This window comes from Anomalospiza imberbis, chromosome 5 (genome assembly GCF_031753505.1).
Source record: "Anomalospiza imberbis isolate Cuckoo-Finch-1a 21T00152 chromosome 5, ASM3175350v1, whole genome shotgun sequence".
NCBI lineage: Eukaryota > Metazoa > Chordata > Aves > Passeriformes > Viduidae > Anomalospiza > Anomalospiza imberbis.
This window is the reverse complement of record NC_089685.1, coordinates 9994794-10013781: the sequence shown is the minus strand read 5'-3', so window position 1 is coordinate 10013781 and position 18988 is coordinate 9994794. Positions and strand designations below refer to the sequence as shown.

Here is an 18988-nt window from a genome sequence, read left to right as displayed (position 1 = left end):
GAGACCTGCGGGCAGAGACCTGCGGGCTGCGCCCGGCGCGCCGCCCCAGCGCCCTCCCTGCCGCGGCGGAGCCGGGGAGAGGGGACGTGCTGCGGCTGCGAGGCGGACGGGGGTCGCTAGCGAAGTGATAGAAGAACTGACCTGCCGCGGGGATGGCGGTGGGCAGCAGCAGCAGCTGGTGGAGCAGCAAGGCTGGCAGGAGGTGGGTGGCCCGCATGGTGCTGGCGGCCCCCCCGGCGGCTGGCGGGGAGGAGAAGGGGAGATGGCTCCTCCGAGGGACCCCGTGCACCGCCGGTCACTCGAGGAGGCAGAGTGAGCCGAGCTTTTTATTGCGATGATCTAAGTTTGTTGTGTGATTAACTGGAAAGATCTGGGTCTCAACTCCCTCTTACGGTAAGAAACTGTTTAACAACATCCCCCCTCTGCCTCTTCTTCTCCTCCCCTCCTCAGGAGCTGCCTCCCTTCCCTCCCACCTCTCAACCAGCCCAGGAGAGGCTTTCTACCGCCTCATCCCTCCCTCCTTCCCTCCCTCCCTCTCTCCTTTCCCCCCGCCTCTCTCTCCATCCCTCAGAAGCTCGGGAGGAGCAGCCGGGCCGGGCCAGGTCCCTCAACTCTTGCCGCGGGGCTGGTGGCTCCTGCGGCACGATTCACTCACTGCCCCCATTGCCATCTCACCTGCAGCCAGGACAGACCTCTCCTTCCCTGTGAAGGGACATGTCCCTTCACAACGTCCCGCTTTCTGCACCTGCCCCTTGGCCTCATCGCCAGGCAGCACCTCCATCCATAGCCATTTCACTGGGATTCTCCCACCACACGGACAATTCCTTACAGTGAGTAAGGCATCACCTTTCCTCTGACCTGCCCATGGCTGCCCCCAGCCACCAGCCTGGCCTTTCCATCACCCTCTTTGGCCATCTGACAAATGTCACTTCCTCAAAATTGTGGCAGCTCTGGGGAATTTAAAGGTCAAGTATCAGCTGCTGGCGTTGCTTCCACGGAGACAATCTTCAGTCCAAAGCAATGCCTGACCTTCCTTCTGTTGCAGGCAAAGTCACGGTAATTTTTCTCTTGCACTTCATTTTAACCTCATGGAAGCAATGACATTGGGTTTTGTTTAAAGTCATGAGACCGGCCTTCGTGACACGCAAGTGTTCAAAAATAAACACTCGAGGAAAAGTTTTGCTGTAATTTAAACTGTTCCTTTCTCCCATGCATCCACCTACCATCTACGGCAGGAGTGTGTGACAACAGCGGAAACTGTTTCCATCCATTTTCCACGAAAAACCAGAGACCCACATGTGGCCCCATGCCATGTGAGTCAGAAAAATGTGTCTCCTTCCCAGCCTTGACTCCTTCGCCCATATTGATGATTAACACCTATGAGTGAAACAGGTATTCTTAAAAAAATATGTTGTTTCCCAGTCCACAAATAACTTTTAATCAAGTATTTCCAACACATATGAGTAGGACTTTTTATCCCGTTACTTTTGCCCAGTGACAAAAGTTAAAATTTCCATTTGGGAATTACTGCCTTACTAAATGAAAGTAAGGTGACAAAAGCAAAATGTTGAGAGACAGTCTGTTAAGAAAATATTTTGAACATTTGGTATTACAGGAAAAACACATTTGTGTGAAAATATACTTTCTGTTGCAGAATGAGCATTATTTCTACAGGTTTTAGTTGATTTTTTTTGCTGTACTCATTTTCTTCCAAGAGCAAAAGTTAATTTTCAGGAATTTCTTGGAGATGTATTACCTGAGAAACAGGGAACATATATTCCACTGGCCAACAACCTTGTGTGGAATCCTTGTCCACTGTAACTGATAAAACATGGATTTCTCAGGTTTTGTTTTCTGTTTTTCTCCCTGCCAAAGATAGACATAAGTATAAACAAAAAGCAACAAAAACAACCATATCACCCTTCTGAGCCCAAAATAGCCACATTCTGTTGACCAGATGTATTTGACTTGTTGTCCATGCATGTGCTGAGTGACTTTTTTGCAGAGGGCAGAATCATGCACCTATAAATTCAAGTAGAATTTTTTACCACTGACTTCTCTGAGGGGAATATTTGGCCTGTATTCAGATTCCTCCCAAATTTTAGGAAGATTGCTGTTGTGTCTCTTGAGGTCTGGAGTGCTCCTTAATGGAGGAAATATTCTGCTATATGGATTCCTATCATTAATACATAATCTTGTGGATTATTCATGATGTGTCTCAGTTCTGTAAGAGAGCTCAAGTCCTGGTCTTAAGCTACTTTAGCTTCATATAATGTGCTGGGCAGGTAGAACTCCATAGTCCTGCTTCTCCATTTGTCCAGTTTTGAGGAGCTTCTTGAGTATGCCTCTGTCTTTTACATAGCTCATTATATATTTCCCCTCAGAGGAAGTCAGGGTACATGGACTAGAGGGCCAGGGGCAGAAGGCACATTAGAAAGGGAACGATCCTACAGATTCTATATTCAGGTGTTCTATTTGCAGTCAAAACTAAGATTTGCATCTGGATCTGTGAAAGGAAAATGCTTTTTGGTGCCGCATCATATACTGCAAAATGTAGCATGAGTCATTTTCTGTGTCTTCTTGCCCTGTATATTTTGCAGTGGAGCCATAATATTTTATCAATTCAATCAAATTTTATCTTGAAACGGATTTTCAATATAAAGGAAAGCAGCAAACATTTCATTTTCATGAAATAAATTTTCAGAATGAATTCTGTGTTCAGTTTCAGCCTGCACATAGAGTAACTAAAAATTAAAATTCAAAAATTAAAAACTAAAAATTAAAATTCAAAAGTAGTAGGTTTTATGGAAGAATATTATGTTTTCTGACCCTTTGAGGGCATGTTTTTGGACCTATAAACCTCTTTTTCTATTTCTGTTTTTGGGGCTTATCTGAGAGTAGGGATTTTTGGGTTGTTGGGCTTTTTGATTGTATTTTTTTTTCTAATTTTTTTTGGCAGTTCTGCAATCTTGCTCTGATAACCTGGCTTTCAAATCAGTGTAGCTATGTATTAGGAAAGTAGCAAAACATCTCTGTAAAAGTTATCTACAAAGAAAAAAGTTACTTGCACACTTTACCAAAGATGTATTTGCTCTGGACTGCCTACATGAGGGAAAAATTCAAAAAAAATTATTTTGGTTGGAAAAGTAAGCAGACATGACAAAACACATGGAAACTGCTATTTTTATACTCTCTTTTCTGACCATAACCACAGCTGAATCTGTTTTTCAGATGTAACCTGCTGTTCAGAAATGCTAGATATTCACAGTTTGGGCAGGAATCCTTACATGCATATGAAATAATATTAAGTCACCATTAGCTTCAAAGAAAACTTTTCTAAATGCACCAGCATCTTTCACATGAAGTAACACTATTGCTCAAAATATTTGCTTTTTACTTCTTGATTTATCTGGTATAGATAGGTATCACTGTGATAAAGTCCTGCCAGAGAATAAGCCAAATAAAATAAAATAAGTAAGTGCTTGCAGTAATTGCTGTTAAACACAGAGCTAATCAATGAAGAAGTCCAAGGCTGCAAGAGTAGTTTATACTTTTAAACTGAGCAATTGTGCTTCACATTTCAAGTGCTAAATTTTATTGTTTTGTTTTTTTTTTATAACCTGACCTTGAGATTAGGAGCAGAAGAGGTTGTGGTATGGACCACAAGACTTGACACTGCTGGGAAAGGCAGAGTTTACGTAGAGTTACAGCACGTGACAGGTGTCAGTACTTGCTGAGGCACCTCAGCCAGAGCCCAAGCTGTGGGAACACGTGGTACTTTCCAAGATAATACCCATGCTTTCTTCCTGCAGAAAGAGAAAGGGAAATAAGGCGTGAAAACTGGGAGGAGGAGCAGGAAGAGGTGGATAACAGGATCCACACATGGGAATTAATGTCCCGTTGAAAGCAAAGGCTCAGAAACTTCACAGTCTACTATTCTGGATTCAGTCCAAAGGACTTTGCATGTTGCCAAATGTTACCAAATGTTACCAAAGGTTGCAGATCTGACCTACTAGTCCCAGAGGGCAGATTCACCACACCAGCCAAGTGCGCAGAGCCCCGGAGTGGGACAGCGTGGCACCTCGCATGAGGCTTGGTGATGATTCCCCACCAGGGAAACTCAAGAATGAAGACGAGCTCCAGAGTGACTTGGCTGGGCTTGGTTCCACCCATTTTAATTCACATATGTTCGTAATATTCAATAATACATAATTTACAATTTTTCCTGCACCCAGAGTCCCAGGTGTTCAGGCCTGGCTGCTAAACCTGAGCCAGGTAATCCAGCATTCGTCCCTGCAGTCAGTTAATAGCATAAATCCTTTATGGTTTTCCTGTGTGGGATGTAAGGTAATTGCTTTTCTCTTATTTGCTATATGCTAGCTAAGAGGAGTTCAGGTGGATAACAGAAAAAATTTTAAGATCTAGTGAGAAAGTCATTGAAGTCATTTATGGAATGGTACCCAGGGGCAGCAGATGATAATGCAGCCCATCAGAAAATACTATTTCTAATAATTGGGAAGAGGAAAAAAAAAAAGGAAGAAAAATGCAATAATATATACAGCACATTGTTATTAGTAGGAAATATCTGTTAAAATTTTATCTGATTAAAATTTAGATATTCCCACACCTAAATGTTTTATCTACATGGAGATGTACGTGCAAAATTATTATTTTCATTAAAATTTCCAGTAATATTCATTTGAAGTTTTGTGGGATGTGCGGCACTGTGATTATGTGAATTTTGAAACACCAAAAATCTCTCACTCAACTCAAAAGAATTTGTTCCTTTTATATAATCAAAGTTTAGGTATATTGATGAAGAATGTTGAACTTTTGGTTTATATTTGTATTTGTCCTCTGCTATTAATGTCTGCACTGCCAAGAAAGTCTGCAAAGAATAAACATCACTGGTAGTACTGGTAAATAAATTCTCTTACTCAAGGCCTAATTTGAACTGCAAACCCCTCACAATAGCTTTTTTTTTTTTTTTTTAATGCGAGAATGTAAGAAAAAATGAACCTCTCTGTGACCTCGGTCTGCTAGAATTAAGTTGTGGTACTGGCCTTTGGAAAAAAATCCAGAAGCTGAATATGTTTGATATGAAGCAACAGCCCTAGAAGGCCTTAATTTACATGCCATAGTTAAAGTTATTTCTCTGAGGATGTGATTTTTGGTTCAGAAAATCTTCATTATTTTGCATATTTAGGTAAAGTAAAAAGCTTGACCACAATCAAAGAAATCTAGAATTGTTTTTGTACTTTTTTTCTTTATGGTAGAAAAGCTTGAAAATACCCACCTAAAATAATTAACCACTAAGAAAATCTCCAAGTCACATTGTCTTTAGAATTATCTGTCTTTTAAATAAATTTAATGATTTTAGTGTCTGAGGTAAGGTGTGTATATATGTCATTTGGGCAGTATATTAAAGCTTTCTTTTATATGTACAAACAATTCACCCCTCCTCCTGCATTTTTTGAAGTCAGTGAAAACCAAGAGTGAGCCTAAGTAAAACCACTGAAAATCCCTGGCTGATTTTTTTTTTTTCATTTACCTGGCTTAACCATAAAACCTAGGATAGTTTTTCCAAGATCTTTTTATGTTAGATCCCAAACTGGAGAAAAACTTTTGCATTTCCTAGAGCATTTCCTATTATCAGTAATTGCTTTTATTTCAAAAAAGTAATAAAATTTTGATGGATTTCAAATCAGGTCATATTTTTTACTTTGAAGTTTAAAAAAATATATATAATGTACAATAAAAAAGTCCAAACAAACCACAATTATTCCAGGAAAATTAATTTTAACAAAAGTAATGCAGATATGTTAATGCAGACCCATGTATTGGTTTTTTCAACTTAAATGTGTTGTTTTAAATTAGGAAAAGTTTCCAACAGGTTCTCTATATCATACATTTTATCTCTAGAGGAGGTAAAATGGTGGCAACAAGCTAAGGCTCTTTATCTTCCAATATGATACTTCTGTAAAAAAAAGTTATTGTCAGATAACCTGACAAAACACTACCAAAACCAATGCTGAGAGTTCAGATACAATAAAAAAGGTAACATATAGTGGTTTAATAAAAATGAGATGTTGCTATAAAAATACTATTAATATATTTCAGACTGGTATAAATTTTAAGAAGTGTTTTCAATAAATCTAGAGTACCAAAGAATAAAATTAAACTGGTCTTTGACTGTAGATTGTACACTATGGAATAACTTCAGCAATTCAAAAATGCAGAGACAAAAGCCTTAGCTCTTTGAATTCCAGAGACTGAAGACTTCCAGAACTTGCTGTCAAAAGTAAATTCTCTAGGATTTCATATCAAAGAGGAGAATTTCTACCTAGGGTGCTGTTAAAGATTTTAGAAAGAAACCTTCATGGAGATTCATCAGTTTCCTAGCAGTCTCTCAGACATGAGGCCATATTAATAACAGCTCAGAAAAAAACCACAAACAAAAAAGAACTCATGGTTCATGGCCATAAAATGCTGATCTATCCTGGTTTAAGGTTTGTAAGCCCAGAGACAGAAAGATTGCCAAGATATCAGAAAAGATGTTATCAAAGGAGAAATCTTAGCATGACTTCTTTTAAATAACAAGCTTTGAGTACTTTATTGGAATCAAAGTCTCCTTGTTTGGGATACGAGCTTTGTAATGCAGCTACTGGAAAATAGGTAGGGAAAAGGGACATGTGGCTGCAAAATCAGGACAGGAACTCTCAAAGAAAGACTACGGCAAACTGTTAAATTTTTCTGCTGTGTAATTTCTTTACATATTAAAGAAAAACCTTTTGTCTGCCCAGTTTTGTCCTCTAGACTCTTACCCGAGGTATTGCAATTCTGGTAGTGAAATGATGCTGATAACATTGTGATTGCTCCACATCTGCTACGCCAATAAAACAAATTATTCACTTCTCCAGGCTACTTTTAGTATTCTATACCTCAACACTATGCACAGTGTTTTCTACAAAGTTTCCAATCCCCACATTTCATAAACTGTTGGCCAAGCTTTTTTGTTATAGGTGAAATTTGAACATGGATGATTAGGCTTCACTGCACATTAAACAATGACAGAGTATATTCTTGTCTTAGCATATTCTTCTGCTGAGGTTTTTGCTACCGATTTATGCAACAAAAATAAGACTGAAGCAGAATTTGGACATCTATGGGCTGAAGCTACATTTCTAAAGCTGCCTGAAGCTTTGCTGAACTTTGCTGTAGTTTTGATCTCATTCTTTACATGAAAAATTAAACTTACCAAATAAAAAGGTTTTGAATTTAGAACACTACTGCTAAGCAAGCTGGTATGATGGTCTATTTCAATGATTTTTGTCATATTATTAAAAAGGATTTTCTTATTCATAACATGAGATTTAAAGCAAAAATATACATTTGTGACAGTGGCATAGAAAAAAACTTTGAAAAAGTTGTTAGTTTTTTTCCTCTGCTGAATACAGTTGTGCTCTGCCCTAAACTGAAACCTATTATTTCTGACATTATGTTATTACTGGAAGTTTTTGGAAGTCTTTCTTACAGCAGTCATATACAGATTAATACTCACTGTATCTCTTAACTCCCCAGATCAGTAACACTGGGTTTAAATTTAAGAATCTGCAGATTGGGTTGAAGGGCAAGTTCAAATAGACAAGAAATTTTATCTGACAGTAATCAGTGAAGGTTGTCTAGGGAAAAGTATAAAACCAGAACAAGTTTTTAGAATGTTTTCCAACTTGCCAACATTTGATGGTCATCCAACTTTCAGTGCTATGAAATTAATTATCTTCCCAGTGATTTATGACTTTTTTCTCTCTCTGTGCAGAGATGTTTCCCATGTAAACAGCTAAGCAAAATATTAGCTAAATCAGATAAGCAAGGGATTTTCAAATTTAAAGTTTTGTTTCTTTTTTCTTATGGTAAAAAATAGCTTTTTTCATATACTATAGAAAAATGAATATTCAGAGGTGCAATATTATTACTTTTTCTTAAGAAGAAGTCAAACCAAACCAAACTCTAATAACCCTGTTGTACTTAACTTGCTTTTCATGTGAACCCTTGAATGAACAATTCATGTAAACCCTTGAATAAGCAATTTTTAAGAAGGAAGTAAAGCCATCAATACAGAAAATATGTAGATTTACATACCACATATCTGATTTTCAATTTTTTGCCATTCCTATGTATTTTTCATTTATTCCCAGGAGATAAACAAATGTGGTTTTAATTCATATATTCAAGAGCAATGGCAAAACTCTTTATTTTTGCCTGAGATTATTTTCTACACATGTCCTTCAATTATGGAAATACTTCAGATAAACCACTGATAATGTGCATTGAGCACCCACAGCAAATACAGGGATACTCAGCCTGAGATGAACAACTTTTAAACTATTTTTCTTATAACTGCTCCAAGGAAAAAAAATTCTGGTATATGTTTCCTACGATTAAAATAGCCAACACACTATTGACATTTAATCTGTATTTTATGACAAGAATCTTTGATAAAGTCCTATTAAAAAGATTGAATCGGTATAGAAACCTGTCTCTGTATCTGGAAATAATTTTCCAATTTTTAACAGGAAACATAGTTAACCAAAATATTGAACGCTGTGAATCATATTTTTAAATAATTTTGAATGCTAATTACTGTGGTAAACCACTTATATGCCTCATTGACAGTAGATACTAACAGTGGATATGGAATTTTTTATTTTCTCTCTCTTTTTATCTTTTCCTTTCTTTCTTTCTTTCTTTCTTTCTTTCTTTCTTTCTTTCTTTCTTTCTTTCTTTGTTTCTTTCTTTGTTTCTTTGTTTCTTTCTTTCCTTCTTTCTTTCTTTCTTTCCTTCTTTCTTTCTTTCCTTTCTTTTCTTTCTTTTCTTTCCTTTCTTTTCTTTCTTTCCTTTCTTTCCTTTCTTTCTTTTTCATTCTCCTTTTGTCTCACTTCTTAATCTTCCTCTTCCTCTCTTTCTTTCTTTTTTTCCTTTTCTCTTTCTCCATCACAATCTCCCTTTAACTTTCTCCCTACCTTTTTGTTTTTCTTTCTTTCTCTCTTTTTCACTTTCTCTCTTTTAAAACTTTTATTAAACCCCCACAGTCTTCCTGTGTATTGTCAATTTAAAAATACAGTTATGTGGGCTAGGATTTTTTGAATTTAATTTTGGCCTATGAAACAAACACTAGAAGAGAATTTTACAAGAAGAAAATCTAACAAGCAATCATGACTCTGAGGGCAAAATAATTATGAGACTTCTAATGTTTTCAGACACTTTCCCAAAAGAACTTTCTTTGGTCTAGGTATATTGGGAGTATTTTGATAAAAATAGAGAAGGTATTTCAAAAGGTGTCGACTCCAAAATAACTTACAAACTGTTGATAAAAAAACATATAGAGTTTTATCCTGAGTCACAACACTCACAAAAAAAAAAGATAAAATATAAATATCTGCCTTGTAAAATCAAGTCTGAATGAATGGCTAGGTTTTGTAATGGAATTCAAAGAAGAGAATGTCAAAATGGAAAAAATGAACATTCCAACTGAAAATCATAGGTTGTCTGGCCAGCAAAAATTCCAGTGAAGCATCATTCATGGTGAAACAAGTGTTCAGTCAAATATGACATGGCTGCAACAGGAAGGAAAATAATTTTTCAGCGTTGCATCACACTGTTGAAGCCAAGACTGATCATTTACTTTATGAGTAACAAGACAATGACACAACCTTCTAAGCAGGTTAAAATCTCTGCAGTCAAGCAGGAACAGCAACTGCAGCAAAGGGATAAATCTTTTTGCTTATTCATTTTATTAAATAGGTAATAGAGCACAAATATTCTGTTTTAAATAAAAGAGTCACTGTGTCATATGCAAATGGATTAAGTCAGTGAGAAAAAGGTATAATTGCAATAGTCTGTAAAAAAGTGTTCCACTTAGCATGTCTAAGTAATAAATGCAGATGTACCATCTGTGTTTGGAATGGAAGGTTGCCTACCCACAAATCCATTTTAAAAGACATTTTTATATATACACCAGGGAACCAAAAGTGAAAATAAGAAACATGAGAAATCTTTCAGATATATTCTAGAATCCAGGAAGCCTAAAAAATACTATTAGAAGAGAGGCAAATCATTACACTTATGATTGCCTCTTACATAGATGGGAAAATATGCATTTCTGCTTGTCACACTGTATTTATGCCATATTATGCCCCACAATTCCTACATATTTCTGCCTTTTAGTCCTCCAGCCTTACCAAAGGAAGCCCATTTTCCTGGGTGCACATCTCCTCCTGAGAACACTCCTGTTTGTCCCTGAGCTGTCTTCAGGTGTCTGTCACATCCTGCAGCAGCACACACATCATTTTGCCATGTACCATGGCATGCACACATTTACTGGTCACAAACAAGCAAAAAAATACATAATGACTCCCTACTAAAGGATATTTTTTCCAGTGGCAATGTTTATGTGGGCCTCTCACTTGTACCTAGTTATTAATTGTGGGTTGTATTTGTTTCATCTAATGCTACATGTCCAGGGTTTGGGCATTTAAATCTGAGGTAATCTCTTAGGTTTCTTTGTAGCATTGCTAGAAGTGAAGAAGCATTTGGTGTCACAATCAGTCAGCCTTCATAGAATAAATTTCAAGGCCACTTTCAGATTGCCCTCAAAGTATTCTGGAAGTATTTGCTTCCTCTTAGTCAAATGCCCACCTTTCTGAGTGTCTTCAACTTTAATATTTTTAGCTGAAGTTTGCCCATTGATTACAAGAAGATAAATAAGTTCACAGGAAAAATTTGTAAGAATTAAGGAAATATATCCCATGAAACAAAAAGAAAGTAAAAGACAGAAATTTTGTTGCTTTAATGCACCTGAAGTGAATTAGAAAGCCATTCTGAAGCCAGTGGAAACACAGGAAAACTCCATGTTCATATGTTTGTGAGGCAATACAGAATCAATAGGAATTTGTAAGAAATTAAGTAGAATTAATAAAAATCAATAGGAATTTGTAAAAAAAATCTACAAAATTAAAAAATAATAAAAATAATTCTTATGATGGTAAAAAGTCATGCCTTGTGTAGCTAAGGTTCTGATTAGATAAGTCATGAGTCAAGAACTCAAGAGGCCAATGAACCAGTGTTCTGTTCATGAGGACAGCATCCCAAATTTATACATAAATCCACAACTACACATTACCTAATTTTTAAGTATGTATTATCTCTGATGTTCTGTGAGTTGTGTTGTTAGTGCAGGAATTCATATGGGAACATGTGAACATAATATGTAAATCTGGATATGCATTATGTCCACGAATAAATTTCTTAATCCCATTCATTTTAGTTACTGGTTCCAACAATTCTAACCCATAATAACCAGAATGTGTTGTGAGGCACTGTTCATTCATTAAAAGCATGAAATCTGCTGTGACATATTTGCATGAGCAGTGCTAGAAGTCTATAACTAAAATTATTATAGGATTATAACCTGTACAAGGGGGTTTATTATTTCTATTTGCATAATACTGTTGCATAGATTAAACCAGAATTTGTTAATCTGGGAAATTCCTTGTCAACATTTTAAAGTATTAAAACTAATAATGCTTCCTGCACTATTATAACTGACCCTCATCATCTTCATATTCTGTGATTAAATTATCATATCTGTTGATAGTAATCCAATATTTAGAACACATAAAAAATACAGTGTTCCTTGCTTCCTTAGAGACAGAATTTAACTCAAAGAATTCGTCTTATTTTACTATGATTAAAACATATTTCTTGTCTCCTTTTGTACTACCTTTTGTTTTCCTCATATTACTTTGTAAGTTTTGTTTTTAAGACTTTGTGTTTTTCTGGGTTTGTAATCTCAGGTAGGAGAAGAACTTTCTAGGAAAAAGAAAAAAAAAGAAAACTGGGATATGAAATAAACACTTCTCAGCTGAACACCCTCAGCAGACCAGCAAACTCCTCCCATAAACAATGTATGACTGTACATGAAAATCAGATGGGCATGAGGAAGTGATTCCATTTGCCAAATGCAGTTTTGATCCATATGGCAAACAGCTGCTGCTCAGATGAACAAACTTCTGAGAAGCTAATTTGTTAAATCCAAACAGAGGATCTTGCAGTCAGAGGTAAATACATCATAGCACCTTGCAGCTTTTATTTGCTCCCATCACCACTGATAATGCATAGTCTCCTGTGACGTGCTCTTTCTTTTTTGAGAGTAACGTGCAAGGAAGGCAACAAATACTCAACACACAGGATCTGAGTGCGTGTCATGGCTGAAACATGCAGTAAATAGGGAAACAGTTCCTTGTAGTCAGCAAATTACCACAGACATTTTCGGGAATTGTGAGAATCCTGATCTTAGACAGAAGACCACTCAAGAAAGATATGTTTTGGGTTTGTGGTATTACAACTGCTACTCAGTGCTAACCTGTTTCTGCCTCAGTGTATCTAGGGGAAAACCTCCCAGTTGATTTTATTATGAATAGTTGCAAGGGCTATTAAAAATCCCACCTTCAACAACTGAGAGTACTTATGTGAGCTGAGGTCCATGCTGTTTCGCTGCCTGCAGCTTTTGTAGCAAACCCTAAATTGCTTTCTGAGTCTATAGCAAAGTTTGCAAACCTCTTAAGCAGTGCTTCCTTTCCTTGGAACAGCCATGTCATATTTCTTACCATTCACAGCTCTGCCTCATGGAGGGCCTGGCTGGACATGGCCAGAATCATATTAATTTGTGGGGAGTGCTGAGGCAGGAGGCTTTGAGTTCTGCACTGAGACACCTTCCAGACATCTGAAACAATGAATTCAAGCCAAAGAGTTTCGTATCTTGTCTCAAGACTTAAGCCTTGAGTGTCCTCAACAACACAGATTTATGCTATACCTTCCTTATGTAACTTATATAAGCATATGTAGAGAGATAGCTTTTGCAGAGATTGGATTTACATAGCAACAGGTTGTCAGGAATATGATTTGAAAACAACTACCCTGATTAGTATGTGTTTCTCTCACTTTTTTCTTGTGACAATATTTGATGTGCAATTTTTCTCATCAATTTAAGATCACTTAGAGGGTTCATCTCTTTCATTATAAAATTCAATAATGGCATATGCTTTTTTTTTTTTTTTCCACAGATGTGATGCAGATATCTGAATTTTAAGAAGTCATAGACTGGATAAAAAAGAAATAAGATATTTCCTGCCAAATTGTCTTTGGAATACATCCATAAAAACTAAAGGAGGGAGAAAATAGGAAGACTGAAGCCAAAAGGTTAGCTGTAAGGTTTTCCAGTTCTAGTTTGAGCCAGGCAATATCTGAGGAAATGGCTGTGGATACTTATATAGTTAAGTCAGTAATCACTGCTGTTCATTTTCCTTTTGGTAATTTTTATAAAAAAAGATAAGGTAAGAGGGTAAAATAAATTATGATTAATTTTCATGTATATATTTGTCAAGAATATTTAAAAGTCAAGTTAGATGCCTATTTAGTTTTGCATACACTTCTACTTCACAAACTTTTTTAGTATATTCCTTTATCTTTCATTCTTCAACCAGATATAAATCTGAAGATTTTTAACCTTACAATGCAATATCATTTTTAAGAGGCTTAATTTCAAGTGTTTGTAATTTTTGTCTTGTGTGAGAGAATATTGTTCCATGTCTTTTCCTATTATGACTTTCTTAATTATATTTTTGTTTCTTTCAGCCTTTTTATTTTTGCTTTGCAGATAATGAAACCCTTCTTCAGTTCAAATAAGATCCATTCCATGATAGGTACAGATCATATTCCCTTCTTTGCTTCACTCCTTTCCAGAAAATAACATCCAGGAAATTGGATCAGATCAGAGGCATTGTTCAGCCTTGCTTCCTTATCCGAATTACCAGGAATTGAAATTTTTATTCACATTACATTCACACCTACAATTCAGTTTAGACACAACCTGTAAGACTGCTGTATCTATTGTAAAGTCTTTGCATTCTTCCAAATATTAGTGCTCCCTTAGAGTTTCTAAGTTGGGGTCAATGACTCTAAATCAGTTTTTATTTTGCCAGCTTCCTGTTGCTAATAGAGATAGGCTACCAGAGAACAGCAATAGCTCTCTGTCCTTCACCAAAACAAAAGAATTGTGTTTTTTCAAGCAATGTTCCTAAAGTCTAAATTTAAGTACCTGATCTTTCATTGCTTCTGTATTTATGACTGTTGAACTATATGATATTTTTCTGAGATCCACATGTAAGTCTGGGCATGTTGTACTGTTGGATTTTGTTATATTCCTAACACTTCAGTGCTCTAAGCCATCATTCTTACATTGAAAATGTTTATATTTAACCTGCTTCATGTTAAGAGTTCTCCTGAGACTATCTCAGAGCAATATCCAGACACACAGCAGCCTTGTTTCTGCCAGACACTCAAATATCTGGGCTAGAAGGAACTGTGATATGCTCCAGGTAGGTCATCAATGCATGCAATTAAGGAATGAGGACTTGTGGTAGTTACAAAATATAAATTGAATCCCAGCCTAGCTACACACAACATATTCTAATTATCGAAAAGCTCTATGGAAACATATAACTTTGTATTCTGTAACCACTAATTAGAAATACTGAACAACATTAGTTCCAAGGGTTACAGTGTCCCTAGCTTTACAGTTGCCTTCATCACAAACTATTGTTATCTTACTTTCACAAATCCATAATTTTATTGCAGTAAAATAAAAGGCTTCCTATCTGACATGATATCACAATGCTCTTTGGATATGTGCACTGTCTGGAAAATTGAAAGTTTTCAGTTGGCATGCCATGATTAACTTTGATAAACTCATTGTGTATTATGTCATTTTCTGTTTATTATGAAATCTTCAATTACACTTTCTCCAGGTGTTCCATATTACAAAGATTAAACAATTGCTCCTCAGCCACCCAAGATCTCATTTTTCTTCCTTTAAATACAAATTTTGTGTTGTACAGCTTCTAGCTATAATGTAAAATCTTCAACCTGACAGAATCTTTATTATTTCTTGCTACATTCTGAGTCTATTTTCTTGAAGGTCTGAAGTGATGCTTTCCAGCCCTCTCAAATTCAGCATATCACTTCACAACACATGAACACAGAAACTGCCCAAAGACCTGTCGATGGAGAGACAAGAATTTTCAGAGGTGAATTAGAGAATTTGAGCTTTTGTTTATAGAGGATTTTTCCCCATTGATTTTAAAGGTGTGGGAAAACCAGGCTTCTGATTACTCTGATTAAATCTTAACACTCGGTAACAACTATTTGGAAACAAAAGACCTTCCCTGCCCCTGGCACTCCCCCTGCCATGATGCAGGATGACAGTCCAGCCCCTGGAGCTGTCAGTCCCTGCCCCAGAGAGGCCAGAGGACACATCCCCAGCACTGCTACAATCCTGTACATGGCCCCTGCCAAGCTGATGTCCCAGCCTGGCCTCACCACAGCCCTGTCCACAGCCCTGCTCAGCCATCCTGGTTACCTTGCTGGCCTGGATCTAAACCACTCCTGTTGGCCAAAGACCCAACATGGCCATGGCTTCTTCTTGTCTCCAAGGAGCTGCTGAAGCCTGAGGCTGGGAGTGCCTCAGCTGATCCCTGGCCCATCCATCTCCTTGTTCCAGCAGTTGCTCAGTTGAATGCTGGGGTATGGTGCCACATTAGGTTGTCTCTTATCTTGATCCCTCATTGAACAGGAGTCAGACTTCCACATTTTAGACATTTTTAGAAGAACTTCTGCTCACCTGTTTTATTTTCCTTTTTAAAGCCAAACCCAGCTTAGTTTTTCAAAATTTTCACTTTGTTCTTGCACTTTTTGACCTTTAAAGCAAAACTTCCCTAAATTATCTCTCGTTTTCCCATTCCAGATAAACTCATTGTTTACTGCTAATATCCTTTTTATGAGATGGCTGTTCATCCACTTAGGCCTTTAAAAAGCTTTCTTAAAAGTTATTTTCTCTCTGTACGAGATATGAATCCCAGATAATTTTTGTATGTTTGACTTAGATAAATTCCAGTTGTGTTCCTTGATGAAGTTTTTGAGCTGTTTGGTCCAGCTAACTTCATTAATTTTCTTAATTGTCAAAGTTTGTACTTTGGGAACAAAAACAAAAACAAATCCTTAGCTCCTGACCCATCCTGCTGAAGTCATTTAGAGGGGAATGAGCCTGGGATGGTAATACTTCCCTGTTTGCACAATGTATTTGCAAAGTGATTTATACTAGTCCAGTCAAAATGCAAGCACTTCTGTTGATATTGAGTTTAATTGGGCACAGTAATGACTAAAGGCTTTTAAAGGTCACCGCATCCAGATGTTCAGCTATTAGTCACCATCACCCAACAAACTTTCTAAATAAAGATAAATAAAGATAAAATAACGAAACACTGCAATCTTCAACAAAATTAGTGTCTGGGAATGGCAGGATTATATACTTCTGCTTTCTGGTCAGCTCTGTTCAGTTCCCTCAGAACACAAAACCTTACCAAAAATATTTTTTCCCTACAAGGAACAATCTTTGCTTTATTTAGGCAAGTAGGCGTTACTTTTGTGAGTAATGCAATTATAGTTTGAAACTTGCAGAGCTTACAATTCTGACAATTTAACCCTTTGAATAGTCAAAGTGTTCTGAACACTACAATGTGTGAAACCCCTTGACTTTTAGCAACTCCTTGCTGCTTCCACACTGCAATTTAGGTATTAATATTGAAAGCGGGGATTTTTAGGTTTCAAAAATTCATAATTCATCCTAATGGAATGAAGGTTCATGTTCTTTGCCTCTGGTTTATTAATAGCTAAAGTATTAATCTTTTAGAATAAATTTTTACAGAAGTTGACTAAATAATTTCTAACAAGAAATTTTTATAAACTGATAGTGCCTGATAAAATTCCATACTCTTACATCATATGTTCATATTTTAATCTAAAATAATTTTCTCAAATTTTCTACCCTCTCCCTAAAGATGCCCATGAACCTATTAGATTTCCATAACCTCTCTATATTTCAGCTTCTTGTATTAGTCAGTTTTTGAATGAACACAAAAATTTTAATCACTTAGAAAGTATTGCAGGGTTTCGTCTTTGGTGAACACAAAAAATCCATTGAAATTGTTTTAAGAGAGCTTAAAATTAAATTATTTAAAATGTTTGTTCTCAGCCTACTCTTATAGAGATAAGCTGATGAAAATTATTCATTTAGACTGAATGGAAACCTAAGTAGGAGCTGAACCTGCTGCTGAACAACCATTCATCATTGAATTCTGTACCAATGTTTTGCATATGTAATTAGAATTCACATAATCAAATATTATGAGAAGGCAATATTTAATAGATTTTTTTTTGCTTATCATCGCAGAACTTACAGAAACGCTATGAGAAGCCTGTAATTTAATCAGACATATAACATGGAACATTCCTCTGCTGAAGCAGGAAAGCAATGCTATTGAATCTTCCTTTCAATCCGTCTTTACTATGTTTCATCCAAAAGGCTGTGCTCCTTATTTATCAGCACTCTGCTTCCCCAGTGAGATAAACAGCATTCTTTAAAAGATATATTGCCAGAATTTACAGTAGAATTCATTTGCTGAAGTGATAAATTTAGAGCTAAGACAGAATACAGTCTCATTTAATCTGAGAACATTGTCACAATTTATGTAATGGGCTGCTCTAAAGGTTAACAAGAAAATATCCTATCTCTTTTTTCAAATGTCAGCCAAATATTTTATAGATTTCTTTCCATCCTCTCTTGTAGCCCCTTTTGTTAAATTAGCACAGCTGTCTGAGAGATCAGATTTAAGGCCTTTCAATATTCCCTTGATCTGAGAACAGACGCCTCAGGAGTATTGCCAGGCAAAAGGTAAAGTAGTCTAGTGAAGCACATTATTTCCTGAACATGTTTTCTAGGAATATTGTAAGAACAGGAACAGAATTGATAGGTGAGTAGGTAAGGATACACTCCCTATTAAGAGACTTTTAAAATCCTGGAAACAAGTTTATAGTGTCCAAAAGCAGATCCAGGTAAAATACACTGGGTGAATGCTCTCCTTTATTTATAGAAGTAGCCACTAGTATTTTGGTTGGTTAAAAATCCAGCAAAAAAAATTTAACAGGATGACTAAAATTTAGTATAGATATTGAATGGCAATGAGTATAATTTACAAAAGAAATGTTTGTGACTTTGGGGAGCTTAGATGAAAATATGACCTCTAGGCACACAGCAAGGAACCATTCTCTTGTTATTTTACCTTTGCTGGCTGTCGAGGGAAAACTTTCTAAAATTACTCTTGTGCTCTAAAATGGAATCCAGTGTTGTGCTTTGGGCATGATGATCAAAGGTTGTCTGTCTTCTGGTGGCTCCGCAAATGAGACCCTCCAGCCATAGACAGCTTCCCCAATTCATTGAAAACAACCAACCACTGAAATAAGGGAGGACAAATTTTCTTTCCTGGAGCTTGTTTCCCATAATGTCTAGCTGTACTCTAAATAGGCTGCGTGGCTCTGAGTGGGAAATAAGGCCTCTTGACTGTCTGCCCACTAGTGCTGATGCACCAAGTGAACTTAAATAAAGGTAATATAAGCACTGCTGACACCACCTTCTGCAAGTGGAAAGGAAATCTGTCCTCAAATCTCTGACCTTTAAATAGAAGAGGAGCAGCATAACTTTCAAATATTATCCTCATCCTACCCCACAAAGAAGAGATGTAGCATTTCTCAAAACTTTTTCCATGCAAAGACCTTCCATATGTGGACCAACAATGCTCTTGGTTCTGCTCTAGTCCTGAAAGGGAGTGGTCAGGAAGTCATCAGATAAAAACCTTTCTGTACCTAGTCTTCCTAGGAAAACAAGTCAACATAGATGGGACATGTACATATTCAAAATAAAGAGCTGTATTTTCTATGTTATCATGGCTAATCCTTGTTTTGTGAACACATGGAGAAACTGGCACATGGAAGGACTGGAATAGATAAATAAGTCATTCAGTCTTTGAACTGACAG

At 36.7% G+C, this 18988-nt stretch overlaps 1 protein-coding gene across 3 annotated transcripts in view; it reads right to left on the bottom strand.

Moving 5' to 3' along the window:
* HGF (hepatocyte growth factor) overlaps positions 1-469 on the bottom strand; it is a 54198-nt gene extending 53729 nt beyond the window's left edge. For all 3 annotated transcript variants that reach the window (XM_068189577.1, XM_068189578.1, XM_068189579.1), the window contains exon 1: positions 142-469. In XM_068189577.1, coding sequence (XP_068045678.1) covers positions 142-217 — 76 coding nt within the window. In that variant the 5' untranslated portion in view covers positions 218-469. The remainder of the gene's footprint in view (positions 1-141) is intronic.
* Between the last annotated feature and the right edge of the window lie 18519 nt (positions 470-18988).